This window comes from Equus przewalskii, chromosome 29 (assembly GCF_037783145.1).
Source record: "Equus przewalskii isolate Varuska chromosome 29, EquPr2, whole genome shotgun sequence".
Taxonomy (NCBI): Eukaryota; Metazoa; Chordata; class Mammalia; order Perissodactyla; family Equidae; genus Equus; species Equus przewalskii.
Genome location: NC_091859.1, coordinates 33,476,231 through 33,498,286, shown reverse-complemented (window position 1 = coordinate 33,498,286; position 22,056 = coordinate 33,476,231). Strand labels below are relative to the sequence as shown.

Here is a 22,056-nt window from a genome sequence, read left to right as displayed (position 1 = left end):
GACCCACAACGAAGAATATACAACTATGTACCGGGGGGCTTTGGGGAGAAAAAGGAAAATAAAATCTTAAAAAAAAAAAAAAAGAATCTATTCCCTGGAGCAAGTGCGACAGAGAGCATAAATCTGTTTTCTCCAGACAGTTCCTGTATGTCTCTCTCAGTGTGTGCAACTCACTACCCAAGTGTGAGGCCAATGTTTGTTGCTAACATAATTAAAAATAATAAAATCATGGCTCATGAACATATTCCAATGACTTCATCTGGTGTCGAAGAGAGAAAAATCTAGCTGCATTGTGCTGATGTTCTGTTGGACTCAGAATCTGTCAGCCTTCACCATGGAGCCTTGCTAAGGAATTTTCAAGGGAAACTCTGACTACTTAGAGTTTTCACCCATGTGCTGACCTTAGAACCTAACCATCGTGCAAGATGCAACTCCAGTCTTGTGGACCTAAAGTTTGAAATTCAAAGTTAAGGGTTAAATTTTTTCCAGGGCTGGACAACTAATCTTTGACAAAGGAGCTGAGGGCCTACAATGGAGAAAAGAAAGTCTCTTCAACAAATGGTGCTGGGAAAACTGGAAAGCCACACGTAAAAGAATGAAAATTGACCATTCTTTTTCACCATTCACAAAAATAAACTCAAAATGGATCAAAGACCTAAAGATTAGACCTGAAATAATAAGTCTTCTAGAAGAGAATATAGGCAGTATGCTCTTTGACATCAGTATCAAAAGGATGTTTTCAGACACCATAACCCCTCAGATGAGGGAAACAATAGAAAGAATAAACAAATGGGACTTCATCAGACTAAAGAGCTTCTTCAAGGCAAGGGAAAACAGGATTGAAACAAAAAAACAACCCACTAGTTGGGAAAAAATATTTATAAGTTATTTATCCAACAAAGGGTTAATCTCCATAATATATAAAGAACTCACACAGCTCAACAACAAAAAATCAAACAACCTGATCAAAAAATGGGCAGGGGACATGAACAGACATTTCTCCAAAGAAGATATATGGATGGCCAATAGACACATGAAAAGATGCTCATCATCACTAATCACCAGGGAAACGCAAATCAAAACTACACTAAGATATCACCTTACACCTGTTAGAATGGCAAAAATAACCAAAACAAAAAGTGACGAATGTTGGAGAGGTTGTGGAGAAAAAGAACCCTCATACACTGTTGGTGGGAATGCAAACTGGTGCAGTCACTCTGGAAAACAGTATGGAGATTTCTCAAAAAATTAAAAATAGAAATATCTTATGACCCAGCCATCCCACTACTGGGTAACTATCCAAAGAACTTGAAATCAGCAATTCCAAAAGTCCCATGCACCTCTATGTTCATTGCAGCATTATTTACAATAGCCAAGACGTGGAAGCAACCTAAATGTTCATCAACTGATGATTGGACAAAGAAGATATGGTGTATATATATACAATGGAATACTACTCAGCCATAAAAAAGATAAAATCGTCCCATTCACAACAACATGGATGGACCTTGAAGGTATTATGTTAAGTGAAATAAGCCAGATATTTCTCTGTATGACTCCACTCATAGGTGGAAATTAAACATAGAGACAAAGAGAACTGATTGGTGGTTACCAGGGGAAAGGAGGGGTGGAGGGAGGGCACAAAGGGTGAAGTGGTGCACCTACAACATGACTAACAATAATGTACAACTAAAATTTCACGAGGTTGTAAACTATCATAATCTTAATAAAAAATAAAAATAAATAAATAAATTTTTCCAGAGCACAGACACTTCTAAATTTGTAGTTAGAAATACACAAATAGGGGCCCGCCTGGTGGTCCAGAAGTTAAGTTCGCATGTTCCACTTCTCTGCAGCCCTGGGTTCACAGGTTTAGATACTGGGTGTGGACATGGCACTGCTTGGCAAAAAGCCATGCTGTGGTAGGTATCCCACATATAAAATAGAGGAAGATGGGCATAGATGTTAGCTCAGGGCCAGCCTTCCTCAGCAAAAAGAGGAGGATTGGCAGTAGTTAGCTCAGAGCTAATCTTCCTCAAAAAAAAAAAAAGAAAAAGAAATACACAAATAATGGGTGATGTCTATATAGCCAAGAATTACTTAACAACAGGGATACATTCTGAGAAATGTGTCATTAGGCGATTCTGTTGTTGTGCGAACATCGTAGAGTGTACTACACAAACCTAAATGGTATATCCTCCTATACTCCTAGGCTACATGGGACCACCATCGTATACGCGGTCCATCCTTGATGGAGACATCGTTATGTAGCACATGACTGTGTATACAAACCATTACCATGTGATTCTAAATGCAAGGCCAGTATTTCCACTCTAGACTCTTTCTTGAAAGAAAACATACAGTATTGCAAGTGAATCACAGTGGTTACATCTGGAATAACATGGACTTCCTTTTAATAAAATGTTGATATTTTGAAAACTTGGATACTTATTAGTAGCAAGAGACTTGCAACAAGTCCACTTACTAAGTGTAACTCATAACATTGTAATTTTACAGCCAGAACCTCCTTGTAAATGTTTGATCACATATGTTACAGTTTCAAGACCTTTCAAAGAACAACTTGTTGATGCTCTTTTTTTTTTTTTTTTTTTTTTGGAAGATCAGCCCTGAGCTAACTGCTGCCGATCCTCCTCTTTTTGCTGAGGAAGGCTGGCCCTGATGCTCTCTATAAAGCAGTCATGCTTAAGTCTTTTGGGTCATAGAACTCTTTGAGAATCTGATGAAAAGCCCTCTTCAAGTCCATCCCTGACTCCAGTTTAAGAACATTTTTAAAAAGGTAAAACATCTGGGGGTTAAGGCAAAACAACTTATGAAGCTTAAAAATAAAACATGGCTTTCTTTTGCTGATGACAGGAACCCAATGTCTCCATTGCTATTAATATTGTGTAGGAGACAGCGTTATAAAAGCTTCACCTGCAGAAACCACTTAAACCTCCGAACAACCCTAGGAGGTAAGCTCCCTCCTTACTGCCATTTGAAAGATGAGGAAACTGAGGTCAACTCACGTACCTAGGGAGTGGCAGGGCCAGCTTCTGAACTCGGTCTGCCTTTGGAGTCCGTACTCGTGAGCACTATACCATCTGACGCTCTTCTGAGCGAACTTAACTGAGATCCCTAAATCTGCTGGCTAAAGGAAAGGGTGCCAGAGAAGTAAGGTTTTCACACCAGAGCTTTTATGTTCACTAATCTGAACGGAAATCTTTCTAAAATGTATTCTAAACTTCTGCTATCTCTTATAATACATCACTGACTATAATTTAAACATCTTCCGGTATCGTGGAAAGAGCACGGATTCCGCAATCAGAAAAACCTGGGATCCAATTCCTGTTTTGCCACCAAGCAGGTGCATGTCCCAGGGCAGGCTACTTCACTTCTTTCAGCTTATTTCTGTGAAATGGAGATGAAAATACCTACACCTCATTGGGTTCTTCGAAAAATTCACTGATAAACTAGAGATAAAAAATTTACTGCAGTGCTTAGAACTTATTAAAAACTCTGTAAATATAGCTATTAATGACTGTAATTTGCCAGTTCCTACTCAGCTCTACTGCCCCTCCCTAGAAGGCGGGCCCTGCCTTCTCCATGGTTACTCTTAACCTCCTGGCTTCACGTCAGTCACACGGACTCCTTGTGGTTTCTGAACATCCTAGACCCTCTCGGACCTGTGCCTTCACACGTGTTTTTCATTCCTGACTGAATGCCAACCCCTCATTTCCACTCGATAATTCCTATTTGGCCTTAAGATTTGGTTTAGATGACACCTCCCAGATGCTACATGCTCTCTGAGAGCTGACACTGTCTTATTCGTCTTTGTGTCCACAGCACCTGGCAAGTACCTGGCACAACATAAGTGCAGAATGTGCGCTGAATGAATGACAGTCTCAGAACTGAGTGTGGAAAGGGCACAGTGTGCACCCATTTGCGTCACCTCATCTGACTGTCACAGCACCCTTGCAGGGGAAGTAGGCTGGGTACTAGTTCGCTGTTCTAGGAAGAAAAGAAGAGGGTCACAGAGGTCACGTGCCTGTCTCCAGCCAATGTTCCTTCCCCCAGGGCCTGCGGAGTGCTCCAATGAGCTGTAGGAAACTTGCTTTAGAACATCTGCTTTTGCTCCCTAGAGACTCTGTCTTCTTTCCGGTTCTTAACTGTTTTCCAAATAAGTGCGAGAATTGCGAAGTTTGCTTCCTATAAAGGTGGTCGTTATATTAAAAACCAAAACAAAACCACAAAAACCTAGTCTCCTTGCCTAGTCTAATATGTGAAATGAGTGGTTGAAAAACCAGTTTTAAAAAGATGTTTTCAAGTCTATTTATACTTTTGAAGAACTCAGGACGAAAGCAACAGTAATTGTAACAGCAGCTGTTTCTTCAGCCATGCCCTGTGCTAAGTGTGTTACACGTATCACCCAATTTAGTCTAAATAACCCCACTTTACAAACGGGCAGAGAGGTGAGGACACAATCTCAAGAGAAGAAAGCTGGTAAGCAGCGGACGGGAACAAGAATCCAAGCCTGCTGAACTCGAGTCCAGGCTTTCAGCTACTTCATCACACTCTGCCTCTTCCACTTAAAAACAACATCTAGGGGCCGGCCCCACGGCCAAGTGGTTAAGGTTGTGTGCTCCGCTTCAGCAGCCCAGGGTTTGCTGCTTTGGATCCTGGGCGTGGACCTACACAGTGCTCATCAGGCCATGCTGGGGCAGTGTGCCACACAGAAGAACTAGAATGACCTACGACTAGGATATACAACTATGTGCTGGGGTTTTGGGGAGAAAAAGAGGAAAAAAAAGGGAAAGACTGGCAACAGATGTTAGCTCAGGGCCAATCTTCCTTACCAAAAAGCATACCTAAAAAAACAAACAAAACAAAACCCCAACAACATCTTTATGGCTCAATAGGACAAACCTCAGATACCCGCACGCTATATTGGTTTCCTTTAGCCTAGAACCTTCTTTTAGCTTTGTCAAAGGTGTATTATAACACTGGGTGATCATCTCTCAAGGTTTTAGAAAGGCATGTGGTATATGCTTGGGTTAAAGAAAGCTGTATTAAAATTTGGGCTTCATGTCTTTTCTTCTCAGCTTCTTCCTCTCTCAAAAGGGGCTCACGATACCTACCAATGAAGACCGGTATGTATGTAAAATGCCTAGGAGAGCCTGGCACGCAGTAGGCGTTCAATGGACGGTAGCTACTGTCACCACCTACTGCCATTGTCATTCAACTTCAATTTACCCGAGAGAGAATTTATGTAATACCACCAGGAATCTAGTTCTATCTCAGAATTTAGTTTATTAGAAGATCAACAACAATGCCTGAGTGTGCCCAGCACTAGGCTACCTGGCCCAGCCTTAGGTTGCTTAGAAGAGATGTGAATATTCTGGAAACATACAGATAATGGAAGGCATGCCTCTGAAGCGGCATCACAGATATTATTTTGAGTGGTAGCGAATGGGCTTTTATTGATTGAGTAAAACCAAAAGTAAGGCATGTTACCGTATCCCGCTCCTCTAATGCAAAGAGAGCTTCCACTCCAAGGGATGCTCTTTAGGGGCAGATGATCAAGACATCACCATACGATTCTCTACCCCCCTTAGGAAGCAGGATTCAACAACAAACAAAAAAGCAAAGAAATTCAAAAAACCAAAAAAACCACTCCCAAAACAAAACTCAACACTGAAAATATTACATATTGGTCAAAATTCTCCAGGAAGAGTTCCACCCTGCTGCCTTTGCTTCTCACTCTTCCGTGACTCCACCCATGGGCTTCCATTCGTCTCCACCACACTTGAATCCTTGGCCTCTCCAGCAGGAGACCAGTTTGTTCTTGAAACTGTCCCCTCATCTCTGGGACACTGGCCCTCTCTGGTTTCTCCAACAACACAATTGCCCTCCCTCCTTCTTCAGTGCCCTAACGTCACTGTTCTACAAGATTCTGCTCTGGGCTCATTCCCTCTCATCCATTCACTTTTTTCATTTATTGCACATGAACGCCCGATTTGCAACCCGTTTCAACTATTCTACTGAATTCTAGTTCCTGCATTTTCACGACTCTCTGGAAATTCCCCCGAGATGATGATTATAAACTAACATTTACTGAATGCTCACTAATGTGCTGAGCATTGTGCAAAGCTCAAACTCCCAAACTTTCTTGGTTCATGGTGTCAACGTGGGTTTCATACAGTACTTGCTTTTTATCACAGCAATCACAGAAAAGTTAGCTTCAAAAAGATACGGCATTATTAAAAGGAACGTAACATGATTAAGATGTTGAAACTGTGAATTACTTTGAGCTAGCAGTTCATAAGGTATCTGACAGATGTCAAGTACTGCTGTTTCTCTTGAAAGTGTCGTCTATTTAGAATATCCAGTGGTGCCCGTGTGTTTGCTGTGGCACCCCAGAGGTCCCTGGCACATGGAGGCCCTGAGCACGTTTACGTTTATTACCTCATTTTACACTAACAATCCCATTGAATAGATCTGTTAATGTCCCTAACTTACAGATGGAGAAGTTATGCAACTTGTCCAACATCACATAGCTTGTAAGCGGTAGAACCAGGATTTGAAGCCAAGTGGTCTGGCTCCATAGCCCACTCTTTTAACCACTTAGATATGCTGAATCTCTTGATGCTTACTTATACCTTAAAATCTTAACTTTTCTTCTTCTCCCAAACCAGCCATTCTTCTTGCTTCTCTATTTTCATTACCATCCCACAGCAGAGCACGCGAACTTAACCACTCGGCCCCGGGGCCAGCCCCTTCATTACCATCCTGGTCACAGACTCTAAAGTAGAAGGAGCGCACAGAGGCCTTCAGCACTCCACCAGCTGCCTCTCGAGTCTCTGCTTACCACTGGATGAGGGAACACCATTCCTGAAGCATTCCTTTCTTCCTCTAGGCACATGGTTAGAGAGTTCTTTTTTATACCGAAATAAAATCCAGGAAAGGCCATTTCTTACAGCTCACAGGTGAGGTTTAAAAAACAAGGTATAAAACTCAAAATGGATCAAAGACCTAAAGGTAAGACCTGAAACCATAAGGCTTCTAGAAGAAAATATAGGCAGTACACTCTTTGACATCAGTATTAAAAGGATCTTTTCGGACACCATGTCTTCTCAGACAAGGGAAACAACAGAAAGAATAAACAAATGGGACTTCATCAGACTAAAGAGCTTCTTCAAGGCAAGGGAAAACAGGATTGAAACAAAAAAACAACCCACTAGTTGGGAAAAAATATTTGCAAGTCATATATCCAACCAAGGGTTAATCTCCGTAATATATAAAGAACTCACACAACAACAAAAACTCAAACCGCCCAATCAAAAAATGGGCAGGGGACATGAACAGACATTTCTCCAAAGAAAATATACAGATGGCCAATAGGCACATGAAAAGATGTTCATCATCGCTGATCATCAGGGAAATGCAAATCAAAACTACACTAAGATATTACCTTACAGCCATTAGAATGGCAAAAATAACCAAAACAAAAAGTAACAAATGTTGGAGAGGTTGTGGAGAAAAAGGATCCCTCATACACTGTTGGTGGGAATGCAAACTGGTGCAGCCACTCTGGAAAACAGTATGGAGATTTCTCAAAAAATTAAAAATAGAAATATCTTATGACCCAGCCATCCCACTACTGGGTATCTATCCAAAGAGCGTGAAGTCAGCAATTCCAAAAGCTGCATGTACCCCAATGTTCATTGCAGCATTATTTACAATAGCCAAGACGTGGAAGCAACCTAAGTGCCCATCAACTGATGACTGGATAAAGAAGATACGGTATATATACACAATGGAATACTACTCAGCCATAAAAAAAGGATAAAATAATTCCATCCACAACAACATGGATGGACCTGGAGGGAATTATGTTAAGTGAAATAAGCCAGATAGAAAAGGACAATCTCTGTATGACTCCACTCATATGAGGAATTTAAACATGTAGACAAAGAGAACAGATTAGTGGCTACCAGGGGAAAGGGGGGGTAGGGGGTGGGCACAAAGGGTGAAGAGGTGCACCTACAACATGACTAACAAACAGTAATGTACAACTGAAATTTCACAAGATTGTAAACTATCATAAACTCAATAAAAATTAACTAAAACAAAAAAAACAAAAAACAAAAAACAAACAAACAAAAAACCCAAGGTAAACGTCCCATAAATATTTGTTGGATACATAAATGATTAAATTCAGAATATGACTACTTCAGGTTTTTTGGAAAATCACAATCAAATACTGATTCATAATAAGGTTTTTGCCATAAACTAAAACTCACTTTTCACTAGCAATTGCTAGCCACATGGGGGGATTATAAATAAGTCCCTACCCTTAAGGAGATTATAATTTTACTTTCCAAGGCACCCAGGTTCAACACCCTAAGGGACGTCTTCATACTCATTTATGTTTCTGGCTCCCCAGATCCAGCCCAGTTGCCAGATCTCGTCAGTTTTTCCTTCAGTCTCTCCTGAATCTGTCTCTTCAACTTTCTCTCTCTCAGGCATTACCGGCCTCGGACTACAATAACCTCCTGAGTGGTCTGTCACAACGCTCTCCTTAGTCTAATCCACCTGGGGATAGCTCTTATCATTTTTCCCTTAAATTATCATTTAGAGCACATCTAAACCCTGCTCATAACCCCAAAGTGCCTACTGCCAAATCCTTTATTTTGGCATTGAGAATTCTCTACAATTTGCTCCCAATCTACCTTTTCAAAACTGTTTTCATCCAGTCATTCATTCATTTGACATACAACATAAAATGCTTACCAAGGACACTGAGGAGTTGAAGGCAATATTAAGGTGACTAAAACAGTCCCTAAGGAGCTAAAACACCGAGAAGGAGCTTATACTCTTTACTAGGGGGAGAGAATATGTACAAAGAGAACTCCAACATAAGGAAGAAAATCAGTGCAGTCAGAGAGTGCGAGCAAGGTGTTGTGGGAGTTCAGAAGTGAGATCTGACTGGAGGGTCAGATGTCTCAGAAGAGGTGGCATTTGATCAGGTCTTGAAGGGAGGGCAGAGCTTCCGTCTGTGCGAAGGGAAAGCAGGTCGCTGCAAAGAATGAGCGGAGGAATGGAGGCGAGGATGTGCGGGAAACAAGTTTAGGTTCCTCACAGTGTGCGTAAAGCAGACTAAGAAGAGGCAGAGCTGAAAAGGGAGGTTTAGGGCTAAATCAGACAATTATGAAGGCTTGGCCAAGGGTTTGGACTTGTGACACTTACTCATTCAACAAGTATTACTGACCATCCACAGCAGGCCAGACTGTGGGATAGGTACCAGGGGTAGAGTGGAGAACGAGACAGACAGGATCCTGGGCCTCCAGAAGCGTACAGGCTAACACAGAGGCAGTGAGGACCCAGTGAAGATGCTGAACAGAGGACTGTCCTCATTGACGTGCAACTTCAGATCATTCTGGCATCAACCCGTAAGATTGATTGCATGGGGGAAGAAAGGGAGAGGAGGCCGTTTATTACAGTAAGCGCAGGAGGGATGCGGTCCAAGACAGCGGCAGCAACAATGGAGGGCACAAAGGGGTGGAAGCTATTGAGGAGGAGGACTATCAGCCTTAACACTTGAGTGGAAATAATCAGAAGGGAGCAGGGAAGAGGCAAACGTGAGAGTGAACCATAAAAAAGCGAACCATGAGGTTGGAAGAAAATCAGAAGAGTGGTTGTCTCTGGAGATGGGGACTGGGAATGGCTGTGCGGGCTCTGTGGGATGATGGTAACGTCTCTATCTTGATAGACGTTTAGTCACGCAGGGGTGAGCATTTATCAAATCTCATCAGACGGTAAGCTTCAAATTTGTGCATTTTATTATATGTAAATTTTACCTTAAAAAAGCCCTGAAAATGAATATTGAGCTTAAGTTAATGACATGCAAGCTGAAGAGTATAGGAGTGAAGTGTATAATATCCACAGCTTACTTTGAAATACATTAAAAAAGATAAGATGGATTGATGGATGGATAGATGTATGATAAAGCAAATAGCAAAATATTGACTGTAGAATCTCAGTGGGTGGCATATGGTGTTCACTGTACAATTCTTTGAACGCTTTTTGTTTGAAAAATTTCATAATAAAATGTAGAGAAAAACAATAAGCACACAGTCTTGAGCTTGGGTTGGTGGGACATGGGGAATACAGGAGACGCAGGAGGAGATGCAGGTCTGGGGTCTGGAGGATGAGCTCAGTGAGTGACACGTGGGTCTCAGGTGCCCAACGCATCAGGCAGAAATACTGATCAGGCAGTTGGAAATGCAGGACTGGATTTAGTTGTCTGGCTACGCTTCTTCCTAAACCTCTCTCTGCCTCCCTTCCTGCATCCCCTCCCACTGAAATCCTTTTTCTTTTTCAAGCTTTCTCTGACCACCCTGGCCTCCCACATTCAGCATGTAATATTAGTTTATGGCACTGTCATATATCACGAGAATGGAAATTCTTAGGATGAACAGAATCTTGCACAGAATATATGCTATTTCGCGAAGCAATTTTCAAATAAACAAACAAATAAAACCTGACCTAGTATTTGACTATACAGTTCTTTCTCCTCACATTGATTCTTGACTCAGAAGGTAGTTTTATTTTTTCTTTCTGAGACACACATACTTTGTTAAAAGGCACTCTTTACACTGGGGAAAACAACTTGCACCTCAATTACTGACTGAAATGAAACTGCCATTTCCAAATTCTTAATATATTTGATTTTCTCTTTCTTAGTAGTTTTTCTTTCAGATTTTATCTGACATTTCATTTTGCAGAACTATAAACAAAGGAAGAAAACGGTTGTCCTTAGGTGGCAAAACTATGATTGCTTTTTTCTTCCTACTATTTTGAATTTCTAAATTTCTAGAAAAATAATATATTACTGTGACAACGGGAAAAAATGTTTATTTTTTAAAGGAAACCTTTAATGACATCATCATCAACCCCTAAAGTACAACTGCTGGAAAATTTCTCGAGTTGTGAGAAGGAAAGCAAACCAAGGCGGCTGATTTCTCATTCCTATCTCAACAGTGAGCTCCCCGAGGTCAACAGCTATGTCCTGCCCAGCTTTTCACCTCTTGGCATGTATTATAGCATTGGGCTCGGCAAACAGTAAGCTCTCAAATGGTGAAAGAATACACATTTGACATTAAAAAGAATACCAGAAAGCAGCCAACACCAGTTGGAGGAAAGCTATTAACTTCTTCCGTTAACTTGGTCATTATTCTCTATTCTCCCAATTTTAAAAATCTTTTTCAGCCAAAATGAATTCATAGAATACATTTTCCCAACTCTCAACTGCCCTGGGTAGACAGTGGGGCCGAGTGAATGAAGCTGGGGTTGGCTCCTTCTATGAAGTCTAAGCACCCGTCAGAAGGAGCCACGGTACTCCTACACCCAGGCTTGGCACAACGGAAGAACAACTCTATTAAGAGAACCCATGAATAATTAAGATCGTTCCTATTTGTAGACCAGACAGACTCGGCCACTGGTAGTAATACTTTCTACCACTCCAAAGCTGCCCTCACCTTGCTCCACTCCCGGTGGTTGGCCTCAGCCGCTTCATTCCAAGCCCACTTACTACTACCAAGGGAAAACCTGCTTCATCCCCTATCCCCGCCCCACTTATAAAGCGGTTTACCTTTTCTCCTCTCTCTCTCTCTCTGTCCTTCTCCTCCTTTTTCTTTTTTTTCTCACTGTGCCCATCTGCGTGGAGGCCAGGAAGCGCTGGAGGAGGGGCAGCTGCTCCAGCGTAGGGGCTGCTGGGAGGAGGGCCAGGCGTCACTGTGGGCTCCCCCACTGCTGCAGCAGAAAGGCCCCAACTTCTCTTGGACTTGGAGTGCCGCCTCTCTTTATGCTTCTCCTTGTCCTTCTTCTTCTTGCTCTTCTTTGACTTCTTCTTCTTCTTGATTTCCCGGTAAGAATCATCTATCACTAACTCCCCAGCCTCCAGCTCCCCACCAGAGGACGAGTCTGACTCCACGAGAATAGGTTCAAGGCCTGCAAGGTCCAGGTTAGCACTGTGGGACTCTGGGAACTGGGAGGCGTCAGACCCACAGCCTTCAGGGCCAGGAGATGAGTGTGGGTCTGAGGACGACTTGTGCTTCTTCCGGGCTGTTTTCAGGAAGCTCTGGAGCTCGTGTCCTAGGAGTAAAGCACCTTGCTCATCCCGAGCTGACTTCTTAGAGGATTTTTTCACAGCCGTTTGTTGAGAGGGGTACTGAAAAGGCTCCTCGTCAACGGAGCTGCTCCCCTTCTCCTTTGGTGAGAGAATGAGTTTCATCTTTAAACCGTCAGGCTCGCGGAGGGTCAGCGTCTCTGTGTTCACGTAGAGCGGTTTCATCTTTTTGGATTTGTGGGAAGTACCATCCTCCAGAGACAGCTCCCCACTGCTTCCACTCACTTTCTTCCTGTGGTGTTCCTTTTTACTCTCTGAATGGCTTGAAGAACTGGAGGACTTTTCCCCTGTCTTTTTGGAGGGCTTGGAGCCTGTCGCCAGTGGGGAGGTGATAGCTTTCAACAGGTCCATAGCTGTATCAGCAGGTTGAGGGCTGGACTTTTTCTTTTTCTTCTGTGACGATTCCAAAGACGAAATATCTAGAAATAATCAAGAGAAGTAACGTCCTCATGACAAAGCAACGTCAATAAGTTTCCTCTCTCACCAAAATACCCAACTAACATGAGGAAAAGACTAACAGGAATGATTTGAGGGGAGGCCCTTCAACTGAGTCCTAACGCTCGGAGATGATGCTCATGAGCTTCTTGGCTTGGTAGATTTTGCCTCTGACCCTGGAGACAGTTCTTGCCACTAAGTTGTTTTTCTTCACTGAGTCTTCACAAGCAACCAAAGAGAGTATACCCAGAAGAATGGACTATAGCTGTGGGATTGCAAGTAGTTACAATTTAGATTACACTGCAGAGTATCATCTGTTTCTGTGTTCAGGACAAATCCATTCTAGTAAAGAGTTAGTCTCATCAGCTATGTGCAGAATATAGCTAAGAAAAACTGGTCTTGTGAGTGGATATGCACTGGACTGAGAAGTAACCCACAGGTGCAGGCCAGAGGGCCCAGGACGACACATGGCAAAAGGGATGCTAGATAACAATGGGCATAAGATAAGTGGATGATTGGGGGGAGAAGGAACCTGGTACCTGGTGTATCACAAATGAAGACTGTTCTTCTATGCTGAATCCTCCAAAATACCAGCCCTCCACCTCTCTCCTCCTTCACACTGGTTTACCGGCACTCAGAACAAGAACCACTGTCCTGTTAAATAGGCCACTGAGTCAGCAACATCTGGATCCCTTCCCCTACCCCGACTCCAAGAACCAGTGATGTGTTTATCCCACCTGTTGCCCTTTCCCATCCTTACCTCCATAGTAGTAATCATCAGAGGAGTGCTTCCTCTTCTTCTTGTGCGTGTCCGTCCCCAAGAAGTAAAATTCACTATCCTAGAATTAAAGAGAAAGAAGAATTGATCAAAGAGTAAGATGATGAGGCAAAAGCAGTTTGGAACCAATCTTGTTTTTTGATCATGTCTGACTCCAGAAAACAAAGTAAAACACAGAAAATAATGAAAACAGATGTGAATGATGTTCATTTTTCTACTAAGAAGTTTTTAAAAGAAACTTTTCTTTAAATATTAAGAAATATGACGTGAAATAGTTTAAAACTTTCCTAATCCAAACGTTTAGAATTTACCTTTAACTTCTTCTTGGAAGAATTCCTGACCTGAGCGGCAATTTCTTCCTCTTCCCTTAAAAAATCTTTGTAAGAACGTTTCTTTTCTCGTTGGCTGCGGCCAGCTGCTAGTCCTATGTCCTCAAAGCTGTGATCACCATCAAAGCAATCTGAGCAGCACAGGTCCATTTGGGAGAGGAAACGAGAAAGTCAAGTAAGTAACAACCAGATCACCACGCATGTAATGCAACAGTCCCTCCATTTCCAAATTAAAATAATGTTTCAGTAAGTCCACCGGAATACAGGGCTAGATCCAAGGGGACAAGAATATTTCTTGATGATTTGGCTGCAAATACAAGAATCAAACCTGAAGAACCAATGTTTCCACGCTACGCAAAGGCCCAATGTGCATCCTCAGCCATGGTTTCTTAGTTGTGATTTGGCAGGTGGACACAGACTTGCAGAGGTAAGGCTGAAAAGAATAAGGATTCACGTGTTGTGTTGCTCTGTGGGAGTCCAACATGTGACTCCTATCCCCAGACTCCTGCACACTGGAGCTGGCAAGGACCACGAGTGCTGCAGGGGATCACCCCAATAGACTACAAAGACTTATAGTTCACACTGTTGTGTTGGAACCCTGTCCTGGTTTTCGTTTCCACGGGCCCAGTCTGGGGATGACGTGGAGGCTTAACCGTGCTCTGGATCATCACTTGGGAGTCCAGGCTGTGACGGCCAGTCCTGGTCTCTATGTCCATGGGCTGCAAGGATTGAAGAGGACACCCCCTTTGGAATGCTTCTCAGATTAAGGGGTCATACCTTCTTTCTTCACGGAGTCATCATAAGCCATGGTGGTCCTGCAGGGCCTTTGAGAATGTGTCACTGTGTCCAGGCTCCTTCCCGTCTACAGGACCAGGTCTGAGAAACAAAGAAGGAAAACTCTCCTGTAATGCGAAATCATTGTGGAGAGGCAAGCTTCCCGGTGGAAGTGCGCAGGGATCCGAGGGCAGACTGGCAGGGCGGCAGGAATAAAGGAGTGTCTTGTCCCCTCCTCATCCTGTTTGTAAATACACTGGGGTTGAGACTGTAGGCACTGCACTAGGCTTAATTTGATTTGATTCATGAATTAAAGTTGTTGTTTGGGGAAGTATATAAATTAATACTTCCCATATAATAAATACTTCAAAATGAATGTGAATTTCTGAAATGCTAACAGGACTGACAACATCGAGACAGAGTAAAAACCGACATAAAGTCAGAGGGATAGGTTCAGTCACGGTGACAAAATGCACAGATAAAGTAGGACGCAAAGGAAGAGAGATTACACCACACATTGGAGACCACAAAATCCTACCATCTGGATCGACGACAGGCTAAAATCTATTGTACTTTGATTTAAACAGGAATGATGACAACATTACAGGGACGGTAAAGATCCTTAGAGCATAATTTTTTTATAGGCATTTTGTTGGGCTGTATGAATTTGATCAAAATCATAGCAGTGTAAAAGTAGGGACACTCACATTAGTTGGCCATATGACAGCTTTCAGCACTATCAAGCCTTTCTAAAGGCAAACAAGGAAGGATGATCACTTGTCCACTGGTGATGAAATTTTTGATTAAGATTTTCACTAATTTAAAGAATTGCTATAACCTAAATGTTCTAAATATTGTCTTGAATTTTTCTAAAATTATTTTTTTGGCATTCAAGTTTACATGTCCATTTTGATTTTGAAGATGACAAGCCATAAACTGTCCTCTAAGGTAAAGTTTTTCAAATATGTTAAGGACAGGCAATGTCACAATTCCTGCAGGAAATTTAAAAATTATACACTAAACATACTGAAAATGTTCTCATCCAGTTAGTGAAGTACTTAAAAGTTGGTCTGATTGGTCACTTATTTAAATTTTATTTTACCTTTATTACTATAATGGGATTTAGAAACGCTGAGGGACATTTCAATGAGACATTGCCAATCCCTTCAGGTAGTTATGGATAATACTGAAGTACATAACTTTGGTGAAAGAAAAAATGAATTTGATTAACAGGGAAACTTTCATAAGAGTTGCATTTAAAATAAACGAAAAAAGACTTAAGTGTACAAGTCAGATAAAATACAATGCACAGATATGCCTAAGTTGAAAACAGAAAAAGAAGTATTACCAAGAATGATTTATACGTAAGATTAAGAAAAGAAACACAGACAAGCATTTGTCCTCTTTCTGAAGAAGGAGAATGAAGAATGGACTTGGTCAAGGTGAGAGAAGCTAGAGTAAAGAAACTGACTGAACTGGATTATTTTGAAGATACACTGGAGAACTGCCTGCTCTGAGGGCTTTTCATAGGATACGGAGGGGGTATAAGGTCAGGTCTCATGTAGAAATATGAGGAGGCAAGATACAGAATGCAGCCAGTTTTTCATGTTCCAGCATTAAGCATTAAACTTTCTCCAGTAGAAATTATTGTCCTCCCCTTTCCACCCAAAAGGGCGCTAACCCCAAAAGGGGTGAGGAGAGGGAGAAAGTCACAGCAAATCACATCCAGTCGTTTCAGAAAGGTACATCCTCTCATTGGCATTAAAATACTGAGTTTATTAGAAAAATATATAGATCTCATTAGTTTTCATAGGCTGATAATGCCAGGAAACACCACAACTTGAGACCTCAAGTTAACGCTTTTCCATGCCAAATGAATTTTGGCAAAGAATGTTTGAAAAATAATAGAGGAAAAATCTTAAATATTCAACATCATCAATATGGCCACCAACGTGTTGCCAACAACAAAATGCACTTCTATACAAAGCAAAGGCAGGTCCTAAGACTGATAACCAGGCCTTCCCTTTGATAACATCAAAACTAACGTAAAACAGAGTTGAACACCTAGCAGTCAGAGTAGGATTAAGTACCTCTGAAGACAGTACAGGAAAGAAAACAATGTCACTTGCTGGACTATGAAAAAGCACTCATGGCTCATAACTGACTGCTGTGAAAAACAACCAGTGGATTTAACAAGTTGTGAAAGGGGACAGAAAATTAGGAGCTGATCCTCCGAGGCACAGACCAACACAGTAAACACGTGCTGGCGTCAGCATTATGTATTAGGATTAGGCCTGCTGCTATTTAAACTTTCATAAAAACGCTGAAGAGCATTTTATAAATTACAGGATTAAATAACCTATAGGAAAAAATGAGTGGGGCCTGAAGGCAAGTCCAACTCACTACAGAATTGGGACAGCCAAGAACTTAAATAACGAAAATTCAACACAACGGACTATGTCACTCACAGCTTGGGCGACTGACGGTCCCTGAATTTCCAGGTTCTTTAAAATCAGGATATTATTGCAGATCAGGGGTTAGTTTTGGTTGCTGACTCATAGAAGAAAGATGAAACCAGATAAAGAAGTCTTAAGCAACAGTGTGGAAGAAAGGCAGAGTTAGGGCAACATTTATATAAGATCAGATGACTCCCCTGGTAACTCTTCCAGGTGTTGAATATTATCCACAATAAATTCAGAGTTCAGAGTTGGGCAGCAGATTGTGAAGATTAACAAAAATGAAAAATATTAGCTTTGAATTTCACATTAGAAAACAGAGGCCATAATTACATTAAATGTTGGCCAATGTAAAACAGGTGTTAGAACCCAATCTCCTGATTCCATAATTTTGGAGTTTATAGAATTCAATGTTGTCAACTTCAAGAGGGAGGATGATTTTACAATTATGTTCCTCTCAGTATGCTAAGAAATGACAACATAAGTAAAAGCTTATTTAATATTTTTTATGGAAGTAAGCCATGATAAAAAAAATGTGTACGCATGAAATGTGCAAATTGTTAAATGGTTCTTTTGGGACTTTTCTTCAAGAGATGAAAAAGAAGAAGCAGAGCTGATCTTCCACTGGTCGATAAGCATATGTGTTATGTTCAGGCATAATTTTCAGGATTACCAAAGTAATTAGGGAAAACCCGAAAATCATCGGATACGGTACTTTGTTATTTTGAAAGTCCAAATTATCAGCACTGGAAAAAAGTTTCAGAAGGTGATTTTTTGAGGCCATCTGAGGCTCAGGAATCACTAACAAGCTTCTTGATCCCAGAATGTAAAGGAGTATTGAAAAAGTGGGACGGGCCAAAGTAAGGCCTGGACACCGGGCAGTGAGCGAAATCCTGAAATCCTGACATCCAGGGCTAGTTCAGGACGAGAGCCTTGTTGCAGAGTCCCTGTTCTCTTCTTCCAGCACTCCTTTCGGGAACTCAGACTGCCAGTCCGCGCAGAAAAAGATGCTCATCCAGCTGTTGCGTTTCTGAATTGCTGTTGTCGTGACTTCTGGGAGAGGAGGAGGTGATGTCTTCTCCTATCTCGTCGAGCTTTCCTCCAATCTTAGAACGCAGCGACTCCGAATTCCGGCCACTCCCTTCCCCAAGAACCTACCTATGCAGCACTCACAGCCCCTGCCAGCTCTGCAAACTGCAGAGATCCCGACAGCCTGGGATGGGGATCGAATCCTCTCATGGCAACGCAACTAAGCGGAACCACGGACCACCGCACAGATCGGCTGACAACACACATTTCCCAAAAAAAAAAAAAGAAAAAGAAAAAGAAAAAAGCAGCAATACAAATTTTGACAAGCCTCGTCCAATCAACAGGCTCTCCTTTGGATTCAGTTTTTTATTTATGCTGCTCTAAGGGAACAGAATCAGCCATCCGCTGAGCCCACCGGGAAGAAGGGAGATGCTTCTCCTCTTCTGCGTGATACGAAATAAAGTGGATCTACGAGTAATAGTGGTGGGGGAAATGGGCCCGTGGGGACGAGCCCGCGAAGAAGGCAACCTTCAAACTGGGTGGCACGCCCCGAGTCCACAGGACACCAAGTTATGGGGATAGCGAGCCCCCAGGACCCCCGTTTCTGCGGTCTCCCCGGCAGACCAATGGGATGCTCCCGGCAGTCTGGCAGCAACAGCTAGTTCAATAAAGCTGCGCGACCGCGAAAGGAAGGCGGCTCCTCGCATCGGCCGCCCCGGCGCCCCCTCCGCCCGGCCGGGCCCTCGCCCCCTGACAGCCCGGGGACCCCGCCGCCCGGGCCCGCGCCGGCTCCCCGCGGCCGCGCCGCCTCCCCGCGCCCCCGAGGGCGGAGACGCGGCGCAGGGGGAGGGGCGCCCGGCCCGAGGCCCCCCGGGCGGCCGCACGCCCCCTCCCGGCCCCGCCGCTTTCCCGCCTTCCCCATTTGAACAGCTCCCGCCCTCCTTCCTGCTCCGGCCCGCTCCAGCCCCGGCCCGGCGCCGGCCTGAGGCCGCTACTCCAGTCCCCGGCTCGGCGCCCGGGCTAGGCCGCGGCGGGCCTGGGGCGCCCCCGGGGCGGTGTCGCGGGCCCCCGGCGGCGGGGGGCGGCGGGCCGGGGCCGCGGCCACCTCGGGGAGGGGTCCCCGCGCTGCCTCGCGGGGGCTCCGCTCGCCGCTACCTTCACTCGGCTCGCTCGGATCCCGCCTCAGCGCCGCCGACCGCCGCCATCTTGGAGGGGAGGAAAGCGCGAGCGGCCAGGCAGCCTCAGTCGAGCCCAGAGCGCAGACTCCGGCTCGCGGACGGGCATCTCGCTCGTGCACGAGCGCCGAGCGCATCGAATGGAACCGCGAGCTGGCCGAGGTCGGCAACGAGTAGTGATTGAGGGTTTGCTCCGTGCCGGGCTTGGGCTAGAAGCTTTACGAACACTGTATCGTTTAATCCTCGCTGCATCCCTGGGAGTAGGTTTTGTCACATTTTACAGATGAGAAACAGGCTCAGAGACGTTAAGTGACTTGCCCAACCGTACACAGGTAGTTGGGGTGAGAGGCAGGGTGCTACTCCACGTCTTCTGATTCTTAACGCAGTGCTCTTTCCAACAGACTATGCTATTTCCTTCAAGATATTTTTATACGATAATTCTCTTTGCAAAACCTAGACCATGCAGATTAATAGCGGCGGTGCTTATTTGGAATTTAATATTTGCATTTGGGTGTTTGGTGTATTTCGGATGAGGTGGAAGAACATATCTTTATAACAAGGCACTGTGGAATAATTGGCCTGACGAATCATCTGCATTTCTCCCAATAAATTACTTGCCCTTAAAAGTTAGAAACAGTCTTCAGAGAAATGAAGAGGAGAGAGGCGGGTTTTTCTGATTTGCTCTCGAGAACTAGGATCAATGGGTAGAAATTACAGCATGCAGATCTTGGTTCAATATGGAGACAAACTTACTTTTCTAGAGCAGTTCAGTGGTCTTTGGCTACCTTGTAAGGCGGTGAGCTCCCTGTTACCAGAGGAATCCAAGCAGAAGCTAGTGTCCTAGTAACGGTAGAGCAGACAGGTTAGAGATATAGATTGGCTTCTAGAGTTATGAACCCCAGGAAACTATGCAAAATTGTGTGTTTGTGCACATGAATATTTTTGGGGGGTTTAGATCACATCAAAGATTAGTGGGCTTTCCATTCCAGAACTGAACAGGTGCTTAAAGCTGAGGTAGTCATCATGCTGTCTTTACAGATGTAGAAATGGAGACCCAGAGAAGCAAGATGGTTTGCCTCAGACCACACTGCCAATTAGCGATCAGATAAGGATTGGAAGCCAGATTATTGGACCCTTGCTTCAGGGCTCTTTCTGCCATCTCATGCTCTCTCTCCTGCCCTGTGTAGAATATTGGATTCTGTTTAATCACTGCTGTTACAACTGTGAGACGCTGAGATGGTAAAACACCTGAGACGAAGTTGTTGAATTCATTCCCAAAATGTAAATGCAATTAATAAATAAAACTAGCATCGTTGCCTCCTTCTTCTCAACCCCCATCCTCCTTGCCAAAAAGATAGGCAATGAGTTTCACCAAAAGGTATGGGATTGCATTTCTGCGACACCTTGCCTGACATTAGGCTTCCCTGTGAGGTATTTAAGAGCCTTGAAAATGTATCTCTCTCTTATTCTTCAATATTGGTCAGGATATTTTCAGTTGTAAGTGTCAGAAAGCAAATTCGAAATAGTTAATTGGAAAAGGAGAATTTATTGGTTGACATTATTGAAATGTCCAGCACCTTCAGCTGCTGGATCCAGCAGGAGACTCAGGTCTCTTGAGATTTCTCTGTGATGCTTTCCTCTGAGTTGGCTGTATTCTCAGGCTCCAGGTGGTAACTCCAACAGCTCCAGTCTTTGTCATCTTTACTACTAGCGGTGTCCCTGGAGAGGAAGTTTTTTTTTTTCTTCTCATTTGTTGTGGCAGATTTTTATTGCCTGAATTGGCTTGTGTGTCCAAACAAAAAGCAATCAGTAGTAACAAAGTGGTGGGGTATGCTGATTGGCTAAATCAGGTCACATGCTCACCCTACCTAAAGTAGGGCAAACTCAAGGAAAATCAGGGGTTATTGTCAGAATAAATGGCTGCTAAGTAGGCAAAAACAATAGCTGTGCCCTTAACTATACCACTAACTTGGACCGAGGTGCCGCATGAGTCTCATTTGTCCCATTCTGTGTTGTACCCACCTGAGCATGGGCATATCAAGTTATCACTCATCTTAACCTCCTGTAGACCCGAAGTTGGCTCGCTCCTCAGTCTGCTCTCTCTATTAACTGGCTCCCAGTCTTGAATCACTGCACGTGCATTCATTCATTCATTTAACAACTATCTATTGAAAACACACCATGTGTCAGTACTGTCCTAGATGTTGGGCACAGAACAGTGAACAAGATCGACAGTCTTTGACCTACTGAAGCTTACATTCTAGTGGGGTTGGGGGCAGAAAATAGATAAATAGATGCCATGTTAGGTTATGATCAAAGGTGGAGACAGTGATGGGTAGGTAAGAGACACCGGGGTGTGAGCATGGGAAGGACTGTTATTTAAAGTAGCGATCAGGGGAGTCTTCTCTCATAGGATGTCCCCTGGAGGCTCACTCAGCCAGAAGTGGGTTGGTGGTGGGAGCCAGGAGGTCATAGCTCCTGGAATGGGTGCAAGGCCTTCTCTGAGCCTCGATGGAAAAATATTCTCTATTGAATATCCTATTGTGGTTCTTTTGTTTCTGAAACTTGGAAAGAGAGAAGGGAGGACCTCTTGGTGGCCTGAGATGGAGAGAGACTTGGTCACAGTGGGCTTTGTGAGTAAGAACGCCTTGTCCCGTGATGAGTGGAGGATGGCATCTGAGATATGTGAAGATTGGGTGCTCCCTGGGGTGGGGGCTGCTCTCTGGTCCACCTGACCCAAGTAAATCTGCGCAGTCCATGGCAGTGGCACGTGGTGGCCCAAGTTGTGCTCGGCTTGGACGTTTTCTTCAGACCATTTTCTCAGGCTTTCTCCTCTCCAGCTGTGTTTTGAGCAGCTGCTTTGTGCTAGACCTGATGGGTGATGCGGCGATGG

General features: G+C 43.6%; 1 protein-coding gene across 8 annotated transcripts in view; it reads right to left on the bottom strand.

Moving 5' to 3' along the window:
• HMGXB4 (HMG-box containing 4) overlaps positions 1 to 19,255 on the bottom strand; it is a 32,280-nt gene extending 13,025 nt beyond the window's left edge. Inside the window, exons 1-7 of one of the 8 annotated variants that reach the window (XM_070600326.1) lie at positions 19,144 to 19,225; positions 14,507 to 14,605; positions 14,058 to 14,162; positions 13,712 to 13,860; positions 13,383 to 13,461; positions 13,162 to 13,276; positions 11,651 to 12,606 (exon numbers count right to left, since the gene is read on the bottom strand). In XM_070600326.1, coding sequence (XP_070456427.1) covers positions 11,651 to 12,538 — 888 coding nt within the window. In that variant the 5' untranslated portion in view covers positions 12,539 to 12,606; positions 13,162 to 13,276; positions 13,383 to 13,461; ... (2 more) ...; positions 14,507 to 14,605; positions 19,144 to 19,225. Of the gene's footprint in view, positions 1 to 11,650; positions 12,607 to 13,161; positions 13,277 to 13,382; positions 13,462 to 13,711; positions 13,861 to 14,057; positions 14,179 to 14,506; positions 14,606 to 18,117; positions 18,137 to 19,143 lie in introns of those variants that run through there. The other 7 variants (XM_070600325.1, XM_070600331.1, XM_070600324.1 and 4 more) reach the window with 7 other exon arrangements.
• Between the last annotated feature and the right edge of the window lie 2,801 nt (positions 19,256 to 22,056).